The following is an 18,276-nucleotide window of genomic DNA, read 5'->3' as shown; positions in this document are numbered from 1 at the left end:
AAAATATTAGTAATTATTTTAACTTTTTTGATGGAATACGGTCATTGAGAGTGGTCATGCACCAATTATTTTAAAATAATGACCTCCTTTACAAACATTGTATTCACATACCTTCCTTTCGTTCCCAATGATCCAGTGGAATAATCAGGGTTACAGAAATCTGGAGATGGCACAAGGTAAATCAAGTCAGTATGAGTGTACGGTTTAAAATTCTTGTCTGCTGGCCGAAGATCTTTCCTTTTTTTGTCCTTTACTTCAACTACTTCAGTTGCACCGTCGAATTTTTCCTTCAGTTTCTCGCCGACGGAACGGAACGTTGGCATGGCTCTCCAGCATGTCTTCATCTCGCATGAGCCCGATACTCCGTGACATTTGCACTCAGTTCGCATGTTCTCTTCTATTACCTGAAAGAAAATAAAGAATAAAATCAGTTTAGTACAAAGTTGTTACCTTCGTTGAGATGACATAGCGTCCTCTATATCTACACTGTTGTGGCCATAGTTAATAATGATGATGGCGTTTCCTTCCACTCTTGAAGGGGTGATTCGCGTACTGTACCAACATTGGGAATAAGGAAGAAGACTTTCGATTGAACTTTACATTGAAGAAAATGGAATTAAGATTACTTTCCTAAAAAGTATTAATACCTATTGTCTTATTGTGGTTATACTAAAACAAGATTCTTTTTTTTGACATTCATATTATATATTATAGTGTTTTCTATCACGATAGCAGCGTGTAGGCTTTCAATGCATTGCATTCATGTTTGTTAAAATCACATCATTTCGCATAGTGTCAGAATTAAAGTTTAACAAACAAAAACGAATCATAAAATAAAGAAGATATTTTCTTTTACATAAGGCTATATACGACCTCTCTTAGACTAGTTTGAGATTCCTAAAAAAAGTGGCGGTCTACACGTAAAATCAGTTCATGATCAACCAATAATTTTGTCAAGAGAAGCATTCAATTTCTTGGAAACAATTTACCACAACCGTAAATGTTTCTGTTTTAAAACCATACAATCAAAGTTTTATAGGACTATGTACTGTTATCTTATTTATTTCGTACATTTTTTCTTCTAACGTACGTGATCGATATACTGTAACAGAGGTGTTCAAAGTTTTTGCTCGAATGCCATAAATTTATTTAAGTGCTTGGCGATTGTTTTGAAATCGTAAATCTGACTTGGCTTTTTATACATTGAGTATAAATAATACCTATACGGTACTGTACTCCTTATATAATGTATGGACGTTTAATGACCCCTTATATGATTATGGAAGTCTAATGTACTTATTTTATGTGTGGACGTTTATTACACACCTTATATGCGTGGACGTCCACTGCACACTACTATCCCTGACATGTGTGGACGTCTACCCCTTATATGCGTGAACGTGTAATTGTTATATACCTCCTATATGCGTGGACGTCCAATGTACACTACTGTATCCCTGGCATGGGTGGACGTCTAATATACCCCTTATATGCGTGGACGTCCAATGTACACTACTGTATCCCTGGCATGGGTGGACGTCTAATATACCCCTTATATGCGTGGACGTCCAATGTACACTACTGTATCCCTGGCATGTGTGGACGTCTATTATACCCCTTATATGCGTTGACGTCCAATGTACACTACTGTATCCCTGGCATGGGTGGACGTCTAATATACCCCTTACATGCGTTGACGTCCAATGTACACTACTGTATCCCTGGCATGTGTGGACGTCTAATATACCCCTTACATGCGTGGACGTCCAACGTACACTGCTGTATCCCTGGCATGGGTGGACGTCTAATATACCCCTTACATGCGTGGACGTCCAATGTACACTACTGTATCCCTGGCATGTGTGGACGTCTAATATACCCCTTACATGCGTGGACGTCCAATGTACACTACTGTATCCCTGGCATGTGTGGACGTCTAATATACCCCTTACATGCGTGGACGTCCAATGTACACTAATGTATCCCTGGCATGGGTGGACGTCTATACCCCTTATATGCGTTGACGTCCAATGTACACTACTCTATCCCTGGCATGGGTGGACCTCTAATATACCCCTTACATGCGTTGACGTCCAATGTACACTACTGTATCCCTGGCATGGGTGGACGTCTAATATACCCCTTACATGCGTGGACGCCCAATGTACACTACTGTATCCCTGGCATGGGTGGACGTCTAATATACCCCTTACATGCGTTGACGTCCAATGTACACTACTGTATCCCTGGCATGTGTGGACGTCTAATATACCCCTTACATGCGTTGACGTCCAATGTACACTACTGTATCCCTGGCATGGGTGGACGTCTAATATACTAGTCCGGTGGCAGGAGGGGGGATATCACCACCCGAAAGGGGACAAATTGCCATCCAACTTTTCTAGACCAGAATTTTCCGCAGATTGCGAATATGGAAGGTAATCGATCAGGATAGGAAGCGTTTTCGAGATATAAGGGGTCAAAGTTCAAAATTGACCAATATAAAAACATGCTATATCTCTGGAAATTCTGGACGTAGTGAGATAATTTTGATGTCAAATTGTTCACAATGTATATGTTTATATTAGCTCTAACAGAAATTTCTTTGTAAAATTTACCGGAAACCCCATTGTTAGCAATGTTGACCTTTGACCTCTTTTTGCTATATCTAAGTAACGGCAGGTCGGAGAGAATTAAAAATAGGAGCAAATTGTTCCCAAGATATACATTTATATTCAGTGTAACATATGATATTGCTTGAAAATGACCGAAAGTGTGGTTATTAACCTTTGACATAATTGAATAAGGTTATAAAAACATAAATTAATAAATATTTGTCGTAAGGAGCCAATGTTGGTATCAAATTGTTCACAATATATATGTTTATACTTGCCATAATGCAACATTTTTTTCAAAAAGTTACTGAAACACCTATTTTTCTGTAATTTTAACCTTTGACCTGTTTTTCTCATCTAAATAACGACATGGCATAGAGATTTCTAACGGCAAATTGTTTATAATAGATATTTTTATTCAATCTAATAGATTATACTGTTTGAAAAATACAAGTGTGATTATTGCTTTGAATTCCTGTACATAAGAGACTATCAGGGCGGATTTAATTCAAAGAGGTGTGGAAGGGGAATAATACTATTACTATACAGTACAATGTCTTTCAGAAATATTTGAGCAATTTCAATCAGGTATCCATGTATCTCCAATAAATGGAATGTACGGCTCATAGAGAATTCAGAAGTTACCCTTGGTTCATTTTGGCAAATCCATATGGGTTCCTTTTAAAAGGATTAAGGGTGCACAGACAGGCTTTTCCCATGGCTTAATATTGGAACCTACAGTTTTAGTTACCCGATATATTTCTAACACAGTAACTTATGTAGCCAAATGCATTGATCTGATACAGGGGCCAAATGTAGAACTGAAATTACAGTAGAGAACCACAGAAGGGTCTAAATAGATGACCTGCTGTTGTTTAATTTTAGGCAAAATCCAAATCGGTTCCTTAAGGATCGAGAGTGCACAAGCAGCTTTATTCCATGTGCCTGTCTATATAAACCCACATTGTCACCCCTTATCCATTATGATGCTTAATGTCCATGGATGACCGGCCCTTGGGTTAATTTGGGCAAATCCATAAGTGTTCCTTAAGGATTGAAAATGCAAGGCAGCTTTATTCCATGGGGCCCGCCTGTCTATTATGAACCCACAGTGTCACCCATTATATTTCCATTATGGGGCTTAATGTCCATCCATGGAGAACGACCGGCCCTTGGGGTAATTTGGGCAAATCCATAAAATGTTCCTTATGGATGATCGAGGGTGTACAGGGATATTTATTATATCTCTATGAACCCACATTTTCACCCCACATACATTATTTCCAATATAGGGTCTCTTGTAGCCCCACATAGAGAACCCCGAAAGGTCCATGAAGGATCGGCCCTTGGGTTCATTTGGGCAAATCCATAAATGTTATTTAAAGATTGAGGGTGCACATTTAGTTTTATTCCATAGTTCATCTTTACCCCATATTAATTTCTAATACAGGGCCTTATGTAGCACACCACATAGAGATCCCAAAAGGGTCCTTAGAGGGTTCATTCGGGCAAATCCATATTAGAATCCTTTGTGTACAGGAAACTCTTTCCTGTATGGGCCAAACTATCTGTGGCTATATAAAAATTGTGGTCTGTCTGTGTAGTGAGTTGTGGATTGAGTTTGGCCACCTGGATCTGCCTATGTCCTATTCTCTGGTTCTGATGAATAGTAGTTTATTTTCCAAAAACGAATATTGTAGCCCTAATAAATGCAACTGTATAGTGGCAAATCATTGAAGGTCAGCGCAACATTTTAATATCATAACATTTTAATCGTCATAATATTAATTTTATTATTTATTTTACAGTATTATATTAATACATTTAAAATAATGCGCACTAGAAAAAATATAAAAATACCATAACTTCACTGATCAAATAACGTGATTACATTTATGAACATCGATCTCATAGTTTGAATAACTTTGCATTATTTAGTATATCATTTGTTCAAATGTTGACCTTTGACCTATGTCAACTTGTGTAATGATAAATGTGCTCTTTTGATTGTGTATGATTGATAGATGTCTTAACAGAATGATAAAACATAACATTTTGTCTTAAATGTTAGTTTTATTTGGTTTTAAATGCAAATTGTGTGATTGGTCAATATTGACATTTGACCTTCAATTGCAAAGTATTTGTTTTATAAGGCGACTGAATAACACCATACAATACCTATAACCATACAAATGTATTAAAAGACCAAATTGAACTTTAATAAATTGGTTATAATACATATGTATATAATAAATTGTTATAATTGGTCAATTTTGAACTTTGACCCCTTATCTCTTCCTATTCGCTTCCTATCCTGATCGAAGTCTGATTTGATTAAATACAGTATTATAATTATATTAATCAAAATTATAATGAAATAACATAACTTTACTAATCAAATAATTTGATTACTTGTAAAACCATCAATATCATAGTTTGGACAACTTTGCATTTATTTGTTAACTAATACGCGTATTAAAATGTTGACCTTTGACCTTATGTCAACTAATGAAATTGACCTTATGTCAACTGATGAAATGATGTATTCGCTCTTTTACATTGCGTATGATTGATTAACAGGATGAGAAAACATCCAATTTTTATTAAATATTAGTTTTTATTTGGTTTTATAGGTACGTTCTATGATTGGTCAATATTGACATTTGACCCTTAATCAAAAAGGATTTTTTTTCATAAGGTGATTGAATAGACACTTATAATCATAAAAATGTAATAAAAGACCAAAGTGTGCTTCAATAAATTTGTTATAATACATATACATAATACATTGTTATAATTGGTCAATTTTGAACTTTGACCCCTTATATCTCGAAAACGCTTCCTATCCTGATCGATTACCTTCCATATTCGTAATCTACGGAAAATTCTAGTCTAGAAAAGTTGGATGGCAATTTGTCCCCTTTCGGGTGGTGATTCCCCCCTCCTGCCACCGGACTATACCCCTTACATTCGTGGACGCCCAATGTACACTACTGTATCCCTGGCATGGGTGGACGTCTAATATACCCCTTACATGCGTTGACGTCCAATGTACACTACTGTATCCCTGGCATATGTGGACGTCTAATATACCCCTTACATGCGTTGACGTCCAATGTACACTACTGTATCCCTGGCATGGGTGGACGTCTAATATACCCCTTACATGCGTGGACGTCCAATGTACACTACTGTATCCCTGGCATGTGTGGACGTCTAATATACCCCTTACATGCGTTGACGTCCAATGTACACTACTCTATCCCTGGCATGGGTGGACGTCTAATATACCCCTTACATGCGTGGACGTCCAATGTACACTACTGTATCCCTGGCTTGGGTGGACGTCTAATATACCCCTTACATGCGTTGACGTCCAATGTACACTACTGTATCCCTGGCATGGGTGGACGTCTAATATACCCCTTATATGCGTTGACGTCCAATGTACACTACTCTATCTCTGGCATGGGTGGACGTCTAATATACCCCTTACATGCGTTGACGTCCAATGTACACTACTCTATCTCTGGCATGGGTGGACGTCTAATATACCCCTTACATGCGTGGACGTCCAATGTACACTGCTGTATCCCTGGCATGGGTGGACGTCTAATATACCCCTTATATGCGTGGACGCCCAATGTACTCAACATTATTACCCCAGTCATTTTTTTTGGATCAAACACGTATGGAAACATACTCTCATAAGTTGTGTCTTGTTGTTTTTAAAAAAAGGGGGAATAAAATGTATATAAATCAATGCTATTCCTTGGTGGGCCATGATTTGATACTACATACGGAAAAGATAATAGTCTCGCCGAAAGCTGTCAACACTTTTACATTGTCATTGCGATAATTTTTTTATATGCGTTATTAATCATCATTCTCATTGATTGACCATCGTGGATGGGTATATGAGTATTACTTGTTTAGTAATTGCAATTGAACTAATAGTAGTAAATCAAGTTAACAATAATAATGTGGTCTTTTAATATTAATGAATTAATTTGGATAATTATATCCACTTTAGTTATAATACATTTTCAAAATTGAATGTAGGTAATATATTTTTTAACTTATTTTGAGAAAAAACATAAAAATGTGCCTAAAATAGTAAGTTTTATAAATGTAATAGTTAATACCATAACATTATTCATGTAGGCCCTTACAACCGGGAATTTTATTTTATCAAGATCACTGCACTGGCTTACCATATTTTTTATTTGATACAAACTGAAATTAAAAATTCGAGGCTTAATAAAAACACGTAGTGACATTAATGATTGATGAGGCCCAGACTACAGTGCTGACAGACAATATATTAAACTAACTTGGTGGTATTCGCTGATTATATTATTTCTGTATTCGTAATTTTGAGGACATGTTGGGGTAGCCTGTGGCCGCTACATTGATTCTGGTTCAGCAAACTTTGATATGCAACTTCCTTTTTAGAACGTATCTGTCACTTCTGCAACTGTTTTTATCAGTAAGTTTAGCCATAAATTCCAGTTCATGTGTGTATTAATCTTCGTGGTAGGTATATTACTAGTTCACTATAACATTATTTAATTTTCTCCCTCATTTGGCAAATATAAATTCCTTATTACTTATGATCGGTGACTTCTGTGGTTTGGCATTGATGGGGAAAAGTTGTTTTTTCTTTTGAAAATGTGTTCATCATACAATGTTGCTACAACGAGAGGAAATATCTCATAAGTACTACTCAGTTTGTGTCATATTTGTTGATGAATTATGACTAGATTTATTATAAATAATATTAGTTAGAAGAGTAATTTATTCGTATATTGTAACATATAAAAAAGGTCCTGTACTTCTTTCACATTAAACACTGGGAATACTGTACGCTATACTAGGAGAAACACTGTTGTACGGAATTTTTCCTAAACGATGTGAACTGAAAGAGAAATGAAACCTTTCTTGCATTTTAACTTACCCGTCTACCTGCGTCGTTATTATGAATATTCATAAGGTAACGATCAAACTTCATTTTGTTCTTTTTCTCTCTTGAATCTACAAAAGATTGCGAGAAGACAATCCCGTAGTCGACGTTGTCCGAGCATCCAGACCACGTGAAACCTTCGTCACTGGTGCCGCTTATGGTTCTGTCGCAGCCGCATTTCAGTAAGCCTCCACTACTGCATGCACGCGTGACAGAATGTGCAACCGCTGCAGACGATATTGCATGGACAAACGCAGCTTCACGTGTACCTAAAAGATAAAAAAATACTTTGTTTAATTCAATAAAAATGGTAATGACATGATCAGAAAGAATAAACTTGTCCGCAGTGGCTCTCATTTCTTTTAGGAAAATATAGGCATAATTTTCTGTTACTTTAAAAGTTTTCTTATGACAAATTATTTTCTAGGAAAAAAATCGGTTAAATGATTCCTGGGGCTATTATATGACCAACAAGAGTCATCGTGTGCGGTACTGGGGCAAAGACCTGATGAAGTCACCTAAAAGTTATCGAGCCATATCAATTTTGGCATCAATTCACGGATGCAGGATAGTGTTCAAGTAACCATGATATTCAATTATAACGAGCTTTGGAAAAAACACCAACGTTAGGCCTAACAATTTATACCGAATGAATTAGATGATGTCGAAAGTACTGCGGGCAATAGTTTTATTTATTTTAATCGGGTATAGTACATACTGGTCCTCCAAATCTTTACGGAACCCCTAATTAGAGAACAAACAACCAACGAAGTTTCCATAAATAACAAAGCGTCCCTAATATAGGCGTAGTGTTACAATATCACCTTTGTTCTTTTTTTACGAGAAAGTGTCTAAAGCTTGGTTTCCATTAGGATGCAACGCAAGGACGTAACGCGCAACGCAAGCTAGTTGACCAATCAAAAGCGATAGAATATTCAAACCGTCGCGACGTTGTACTTGTGGTTGGTCAATCCGCTTGCGTTGGCGGCTTACGTCATTGCGTTGCGTACTACTGGAAACCAAGAATTATGTGTGTCCTAAAGGAGGGGTCTACTGCATTCTGAATATCAGTTTCGTCACCGGTGGTTTCGTATTATCTATTAGATTATATAATGAATGTTACATGTTTGTCAAATCAAACATCTATTACATTTTTCATCTGTAAAGCTCTGTCTATACACTATCAAACTTTATGTGACAACATGTGATGTTCCCATATATGAACATGATGATGTCATATCACTACCATATTTAGGCATATCACCACCATATTTGGGCACATCATACTTTTTGTCAAACTAGTTTTATATAGTGTAGACAGAGCTTTAGTGGCAACCACGATGTCTCGTGTGCGTTCGTCGATTGTCTATCGTATATTTTATTCGTGTGTGTTCACGAAAAACACGTTTGTTGTATAAGTCCGTGTTTAAACTGTTACTTCGATACAATAAATCCGAATAGGTCTAATGATTTATCGACAACCTTTTCAGACAGTCGTAATATAAAAGTAATATTTAGAAACAATAAAGATAAAAGAAACGATTTTGATTAAATATGTTGCACGACACTTGCTTACTGGGGCCAGATATATTGTAAACATTTAAAAAGAAAATATTTGAGGAAACCATCAATAAATCAACAATCAGTATAATAATCGATGATTTATTAGGTTGGCCTGGTATGTGATCACCTTTTATGACGTAATGGCTCCTAATGAAATAAACCATAACGATTAAAATAGCCACTCTAGGCTGGAGCTAAAACACGGACCTTCGAAATTCGAAATTAATTTAAAAGTTGATTGTGAATCCAGACAAGATCGGTGCACTTTTCTCACCAACACTTGGTCGTCATTCGGTCTACATATCTGTCAACGTGTGTGAACTTGATCCTAAAGCTAATAATTTAATAAGTGAAACTTATAAAAAGAAATTGGAAGGGAATTTCGTGACCAACATTCGACCTATATGTAACACCATATGATATTTTAGTTCACTATTAATATCACTATCTTCTCACTATATGTTATACTGAACGGTATTTTTTAAATGAAAAAAAGTGGACATTTAAAGGAAAACATATACAGTAATAGAAATAATCATGCACGTGTTAAAAGGTACGCTCTTTAAAATCAATGTCTCAATGTCAAATTTAGGCTACAATGCCTATGTTACGGGTAGTGAAAGTACCATTTTTTAAAGATCAAGTGTTAATGCATGACAGCTGATACTAAACATGTAGATATTTATCGATTACGATACTTCTGGGCCTTGTGAAGAAAATTCAATCAACAGCAATGAAACTATGTAGTGAACGCCCTCGGTAAACCTACCCCGGTTTCAGACTTTGAAATAGAGAGTTTTTGTTAAGACCAGTGTTTACAGTTCTAGAAGGAGATTCGACTTTTGGCATATATGGCGTTTCATACGTATACAATACCTTAGCTATTAGAGTTCGACCAAACTTCAAAACGCCTACAGGCTATATTCTACTGTACTGCACTTTGGTAGTAATAAGTAGGAATATCAAACAACATACAAAAGAAAACACTAACAACTTTGCGCAAGTCTCTGTATTACAGTAGGTATACAGTAGGTGTAGATTTGCATTCACAGTGCTCATAAATAACACAATTTCCCAGTTGGTAGATCAACAACATACCATGCGAAATATGAATTCGTAATTTAACTCATTCTAAAATTGTTAACGACAAGAAGTGGTGTGCAACGCTACGACTGGGACAAAAGCATAATAAGACATTGGGTGAGGTTATCATGGGCTATTAAAACAGAACAGAAAAATGCTTGACAACTTCTAAACAAGTAAAAATATAGTAACTTATACCAGAGTGAACATAATAAAAGGAATACTAATATATCAAAAAACTAGACTTGGACAAGTATAATGCACAAGAAACGCAAAGTGAACCATTCCGATATCGATCCATCATTTACACACTACCAACGATATAGCCTCCTAATAAATAATTTGAGACAGCCTACAGTATATTCATATTGACTTTATGTGGCAGTCACAAATAACATTGAGACCATTAGAATGTTAATCACAACAAGCATGTAATATTGTCAGTGGAGATGTTTAATGTTACAACATACAAATGTCACAAGATAATTACGACAGTAGTCTCATTTCTGAATATGCAAGTCGTAAATTGTAGTAGACGTAGGTAATTATTGAGCAAGTCGTGTATAGTTTGATTTGACTCTCATAGGCCTAATCACATACACATATAGAGTAGCACATTACGTTTTTAATCAATCATTATATCTGATTCTGGGAAGTCTGTCTGATGATGGAGTAATAATCCCCATAATCTGATGTAATATTTGAATCATCGTCTGTTGTTTTAACACATAACAAATGAATAAACCTGAAGTGACAATTGAAGAACGATTTACATTTCATACGATCAACATTGTTCGAAATAGCTATATTTCAGTTACTGTACTTTTGTTTAATATACTGTACTAAATACATTTAGTAGACGCAATCATTTTGATGCAGTCCGAGTATACAATGTACTGTGAAAATATCCTTCCAAATTCTGACATTGTGACCGGTTGAATAATGTACTTTGAATTGTTTTTTTTTGCAATCTCATTCATTTAAAAACTCTGAACTGAATTTCCGTAAGATTTGTATATTTTAAATCTCCGAAGCCGAAGCTTTTTTCCATGAACCTGTAAACACCAGATTGGAGAGTTGCAAACTTATTCAAACAAAAGATAAATTCAGCTTGATCAACTGCAGATGTTTAGTACTACCGTTTTAAATACATACATACATGTTGTTACTTTTCACATGTTGCGATATTTTAGACAAGTAAAGTAATTAATGAGTTGACCAATCACGACGCGATAGGTCATACGAACTATCATTGTGATTGGTCAATTACTTGCGTTGCGTCCTAAGTTGGAACTAAGCTTTAGCTAGCCGTTTTTGCGTGCACGAACCAAACGTTTCATACTCTAGGCCTACTATTGATCAGCGCGGCAGGGATAATAATCCTAGCAGCCGGTTGATAAGTTCTTGTATTTATCCTATAGGAAATTATTAGATATACTAATTGTAAAGCCGCCATAGAAACGTTTGATTAAACAACTCAATAAGTTGTTCAGCGGATATTAGACTAAATTAAATGTTCGTGTGAGACCTAAATGGCAGATTTCAAGGCAAGTTCAGTTTGTGATAGTGTTGCCTTTATAGTTAGTGAATAACCATAACAACCACATTAATTATAAGGACTGTAAGGGGCTTAAAGCGAGATCCACCATACTTTTTCGCCACCTCTTGTGGTAATTTCAACTAATAGGTCTAGTAGTAGTATACAATATAGGTGAACTATTTCCATTATTTTTTCCACTAGTCTTTTAAGATGAAGCAGCTTTTAAGTTAACTCAAACACTCACTCATGAAACTTTTCATATACAATATGAGAAATGTATACATAACTATTTTTACCATCGTTTAGACAAAGTCTAGTCTAGAATTTGAACAGAGTGATTGTAACTAATTTAGAAAATCCAACAATTGTAAGAAAATGAATCGTTAAAATAGGGCATTAAAACAAAATGGCCTATAACTTTCCCAACGTATTAACAGTATTGCATTTTATAACGATAATTAAATTCACGACTGAATTGGGTGTGCCGTCTTTATTTTTAAAAGTTTAAATTTTGTTCCACTTTTTCAGGAAATATCATTTAACATTATTTTAGTTGAAGGACGAACCGTTGATATACACTTTGATAAATATTAACTTTGATAAACTGTCAGAAAGCTGTCAATATTAATGTTTTTACTTTCTTGAATTAGGCTCCCATTGGACATAATTCTTGTTTTCTGTTTAAAGGCCTTCGTCTTTACACACAGGAGAGTGTTGGATATGTAATATACCGCCTCAATTTGGTTTGTATGATTTCATAATAGGTGATTATAATCTGCTACATTTTTTCAGTAGATGTGGTGAATTCAAGCAATCGTGTACTAAATTTACATTCAGAACCAAAATAACGTAAAACGTAAATCCGAAGCAATTATACCAATCACGACTCGAGCGATGAATTATTCGAACAGTCGCTTGTCATTGGTCAACTCACTTGCGTTGCGTCTACGTCCTCGCGTTGCGTCCTAGTGGGAACCTAGCGTTATGGTTGTTACGTCGTTGCGTATGGTATGGTGATGGTTGATGGTTGTAATCCATCGCCTGGTGATTGTTCAACCTGTTGCGGTGCGCTTGCGTTGCGTCCAAGTTGAAACCATTTTAACATAAATCACCTAAAATGTTAGGGCAATAATTGTCATAACATGTTGTTTGTTTATTGTTAATTCTAAATAACTTTATCCTACAACTTGTTATAAAACATGACAGGTATAATGATGAATTTCATCCGGTGCGAATTATTTCATTTTATTGCAGAAACTGCGGAACTCAAAATGGGTCATGTGACACAAATAGGGCTATATGTTTCATTGTAGACCCACAGAATAATAAATGTGTCATCTATGCTGACCTGTTAAAGAGTTGCTTGCTATGGAACGCCAAGGGGGAATTAAAGTTAACCAGGTGAAGGTTGTTCATCACATTGTTAAAACAATCATTTCACTCAAAGTTGTTACAGAATCACTGTGATAATATTAATGACAAATAAAGTATTTACGACTTGTTTCTTGTTGAAATTCGTTTACCTAAACAAGTGATTCGAATGACAGTTACTATCACACATGGCCACTTTCCTTGTCAAATCCTGACTTTTATTGTGGATCACTTTCTCAGTGAGAAGTTTACAGCCTACAATAAAATTGTCTTGGCAATGGTTAAAACTTTAATAAGATGACAATTAACAACCCAATTCTAGGCTCACTGTCTCTGTACTATAAACTTGTTAAGAGATAATTATCGACATATCCCTCATAATATGTCATAATAAACAACACATTGGTCATGTTCTTTAAATTTATTGTGTTAACATTAATAAATTAATTCCGAATAATTGACTTTTATTCACTAAATTTGGTCACTTCTTTTTACATGGAGATATTTCTCGATAACGATTAAACTTAGAACTATGTACAAAGATGAATAAGAGTGATGGTACCTTCCCCATGGAAAATACTGCACTGTGATTGATCAACGGTTTCTTTCCGGGTTCAAATGTCCAAAAAGCCGAACCTTTCATTAGAAATTAGTAATTTCAGTAAAGTAGAGAACATATTTACTGCATAAGCCTAAAATAGTAGATATAGATTTATAAAATTGTACCATAGACCCAACAAAAACTATAGTTATATACTGCGTCTACTTATTGGATTGCTCGTCGGACGGAATCTATAATATTATTTATTTTTATTTATTTATTTTATTCAATCGAAACCAACAGCGATAATTACAGCCACTAACAGGTTTGATACAAACAAAGCCATGACTGTTTAAAGCACATTGATTGGTTCTAACATTGACCAAGGGCTTCTCTCGTCCAGTGCCCACCTTGACCAGAGGAAAGGCATAAGCCAATACGTCTGAGGCAGATACTAGATGCAGGGGTGCAGCCATAAGAGTAAGCAATGCTGATTTCAAATGCATAATGAGACCCCAGCTCCATATACAGCACCTAATATTCCCAGATGGTCTCCCATCCAAGCTCTAACCAGGCCCAACATTGCTTAACGTAGGTGATCTGACGAGAATCGGTGTTTCAACGTGGTAATATAGTTGGTTATATAGTTTTCAGGTGTTGATGTATTGATTTCTTGGAATCTTGTTGAGTAATTAAACATGCTATGAATTTATCTGCTTCATTGGACATCTTCCGTGTGTAGGTCATGCGATTTCCTGAGAGAAATGTGAGATCAACAAGACGCGGTCTGTCATTAACTTTAATGCCTTTAATATTTCTGCTCCTCGGCCAAAATAGTCCGAGCATGGACATAGGAAGGTCTTATCTATGCTCCGAGTACTGTAGGCCTTGGTACAATCTTTTTGCGTGTGGACGCCTCTTTGACATCCCATTCAAGATGGAAACAGCGGTGTGTGTTGATAACAGACACTGAGATAAATGATTATTTTTATAATAACGGTTGATTTTAGGACGGAATAATTTGCATTCGTTGCATATAAAATATTCTCCCCATACAACATTGCCTAAAACGAGGCCCTATAGTTTGACAGTAATTGGTATAATAATAATATAATATTCTATATTATCTTCTGTAAACTAGGCCTAACTTGTCAATATCATTATAAACTTTTCTCCACCCAGTCTAACAGAATTAAATATTAATATCCGTTGATGCATTTTAGGAGCGATACCATGACTCCTTTTATGAGCTTAAAATGACACTTCCACATCGTGTTCGTTATTTTTAATTAACCTTCAAGTTTATCAAACACGAAAAGTACAGACTTGACCTGTGATGTACAGGACATTGGGTACTGTCACTAATAATTAACACTAATTAAAGTACAGTATAAGAAATCAGTTCAATTATCTTTGATAGACAAGGCCTCTTGTTGTTACCATTAACTTGTGCATGTGACCTGTGTCATCATTTCCATGAAAACTGCATCAGAAGATTCTCGCTACTCTATATTCAGGAAACTCCATCACATGGGGCGACTGTGTGATCATAATCTCTTTATAACCTTAGCATGAAACAAGCGCCATGTATGACAATATATGTGACACTGTTTTATATAATTTGCCTATGCTGCCATACTAAATATATTATACGGAATGTTCTATTCCGTTATGTTTTTTGATAATAGTGATGATAAACAGTCCATTGTATTGAACTTAAATTATGAAATACTCTGTATAGTATAGTAAAATGAAAGTTATAAATCTCAACACGGGAAACGTTTTCAACGACTGATTAGTCCGGTAAACCTTGACTTTACATTAATAAACCGACTTTAATAACTGATTAACGATATTAACTTACGTTATGGCTGTCAACCTGCTTTAATATGACTTAATAGGCGATAATGTTCTCCTGTGGTGGCCTGAACGAATTGGCCTATTTATTACGCAGTCTTGTTGCAGCCTACTTTTGTGGTGGTTAATCGTTAATTCAACACTTTCAATTTGAGTTTATGGAGAATTCGAATAATTTTGTCTTAAAACATTTGTTTTAATATTTTCAGTAATAAATAAGCACAGAAATAAGTAAATAAATAAAGTAGTTTATTTTGTTTTTTATTTTTAAAACTAGCAACGAGTTGCTAGTAGATTAAAAAGTAAATGTAGGCCTAAATAGGGACCATTAGGGACCCAAGAGGGTCACAAGACAAACATATACACAAGATGTTCTACATAAACAAAGTCTTATTAGAAGTCTTTGGGAGTGGAGTTGTAATTTTGTCCTTAGAAAAAATCCTGACATGTGACGGGACTTGAACTGAGGACCCTTGGAGTGGTAGCCAAGCATCATAACCACCAAGCCACAACTCCACTCCTGGTACAGTAGCTTTGATATAGGCCTAGAATTTCTTAATAATGCACACTACATAAATATGCCGGCACAATTATACGTTTTGTGGTTATTCTTATTATAATAATCCATTGATCTAATGTGAGTTTTGAAATGCGTTAAAGAAAGAACATCAAAGCCAACTTCTACTAAACCTGGATAACATCATGGCTGTATTATTTAAACGTAATTAGAGGATACACGACGCTAGAAAACCTCCGAAATACGCTGATAATGTCTCGTAAGTGTACCAATCAAGGAAATGGCTAAGGAAAGACTGTCTCTGCCACTTAACGCTTCATTAAAGTTCTGTAAATTCTGGGTTTATGAAGGAGAAACGGAAGATAAATAGTTGTGCCCAAAATCAATTTACCTTCAGTAAGTTAATAACTGTAATTCTGTCTAGATAGTATTAGTAGATTGCATTTAATATATTTTTCTGGTCAGTTATTTTTATTTTCCGTTGGCTAAAAGCATCGTGAATTGAATGCATTTAGCCTGATATGAAACATAGATGTAGGCATATATAGTATGGTTACAATAAGTAGTGGTACTGGTGCAATACAGTTGTGAGATTAACGATTATTAGCGTCAGAGTGTACAGTACTTTAAACATATTATGTATAGGCCTACCACTAATTTGAACAAGTTTGGGCCTATTCGAGAAGTCAGAAGACAGGGCACTTAGATTTTTTCAACAAAATCTTAAATTAATCTAAAACTGAATACCTGATCGATAGCTTACAACTTCAATAAAAATATCCGATCATATTAACTATCTTAATAATTATATATCTTTTACTTATGATCTTCTAAGAATTATTTCGTTTTGTCTTATTGTTCATTTTATTCCAATTTTCAATTTTCTTCTCTCTATTTCTAGAGGCATCTCTGAATATATATTTTGAATATAAATAGGCCTAAATAAATTAATTCGAAAAAGGGAAAATAATAGGCTTTTATCATTCAATTATCTTTGATGAATTTATTTCAACTTGAGCATCTGACCTTTTTTTACATGTGTAAATTATTCCATTTTTGCGCGAAACTGTTACAAATGATTGACATCGTGCAAGAAAATAATTCTTTTATAACGTAACAACATACACATCATATCATTATGACAGAAATAGCAATTTATAACACGTGGTTGACAGTCTCTTGTGCTACTAGTATCACCTGCAATCGTCTTATGTAATCTGTTAGCTCAATGGATCAAATAAATAGAACATCCGCAATTCTAATACGGTCAATTTTCAATCCAACTACAAAAGAATATTGTAATATTCTCTTTAAATACCATGCATTTATTATTACATGTAGCTATATACAAACAACAGCATCAAAATCATCCTTCCAGGAAGAATGAAATAATTTCACTCTTCCCTGATCCTTCACGCATGCGCATATCGTCAATTAAGACATAACCTTTGATACGCGTCTTCCAGTATTTATTGCTGTCTGTCTACGGGCGCATCAAAAACTTAAATATGTGGGGGTTTTAAATTCCCAATAATATTTACGGTCTCTAACATTAAATACAGTATACATAGAAAATATAGCGCCCTCAACGTTTCATTAATATTTTGTACCCAATTAAACTGTAGACGTCTATTGGGTGTTTAATGAATGTGGTTTAAATTAGGTAAAACAGTGAGTAGCGTCCTCTATTTTTATGGAAGGTCTTTTGATACGAAGTTGGGTATAAATGCCTTCACCCTTTTATTTCAGCTGGAATCTTTCTAGTTTTATAAACATCTAAATCTCTTTCTACACTATCATACTTTATGTGACAAAACAAATGTGATGTGCCCATATATGGATGGTGTCATATCACTACCATATTTTGCCATATCACTACCATATTTGGATATCACACTTTTTTGTCAAACTTAGTTTGATAGTGCTTTAGAAAAAATGCAGAAAAGAGATGTAACTGAATAATTCACTACAAACAGTAGTTTAAAGTGGTTTTTCATCCCCATTCACTAGTTATACATTGCTATTATTCTTACACTAATATCTTGTTAATAATATTATGGTACCAGCCAATACTCGTGGGGAAAGGGTGTTCAAAAATAAATTAATAAGTCATTGCATTAACAGCTTGCCATAATATTGTAAGTATAGTAAAATTCTCTTGAGGGGTTAAAGCTTAATGTTCACACTACGAACATGCTTTATGTTAAATTATAATTCTGAAGTCTG

General features: G+C 35.1%; 2 protein-coding genes across 2 annotated transcripts in view; one reads left to right on the top strand and one right to left on the bottom strand.

Moving 5' to 3' along the window:
• LOC144858739 (membrane metallo-endopeptidase-like 1) overlaps nt 1-18,276 on the top strand; it is a 73,398-nt gene that overhangs the window by 24,075 nt on the left and 31,047 nt on the right. The window lies entirely within an intron of this gene.
• Nucleotides 1-18,276, bottom strand: part of LOC144858777 (protein Wnt-4-like) — a 39,956-nt gene that overhangs the window by 1,965 nt on the left and 19,715 nt on the right. The window contains exons 3-4 of the mRNA XM_078714891.1: nt 7,573-7,847; nt 112-404 (exon numbers count right to left, since the gene is read on the bottom strand). Of these exons, the coding sequence (XP_078571017.1) occupies nt 112-404; nt 7,573-7,847 (568 nt within the window). The remainder of the gene's footprint in view (nt 1-111; nt 405-7,572; nt 7,848-18,276) is intronic.

This window comes from Antedon bifida, chromosome 2 (assembly GCF_963402885.1).
Source record: "Antedon bifida chromosome 2, ecAntBifi1.1, whole genome shotgun sequence".
NCBI lineage: Eukaryota > Metazoa > Echinodermata > Crinoidea > Comatulida > Antedonidae > Antedon > Antedon bifida.
The sequence above is the reverse complement of the archived record's forward strand: the minus strand, read 5'-3'. Positions and strand labels throughout refer to the sequence as shown.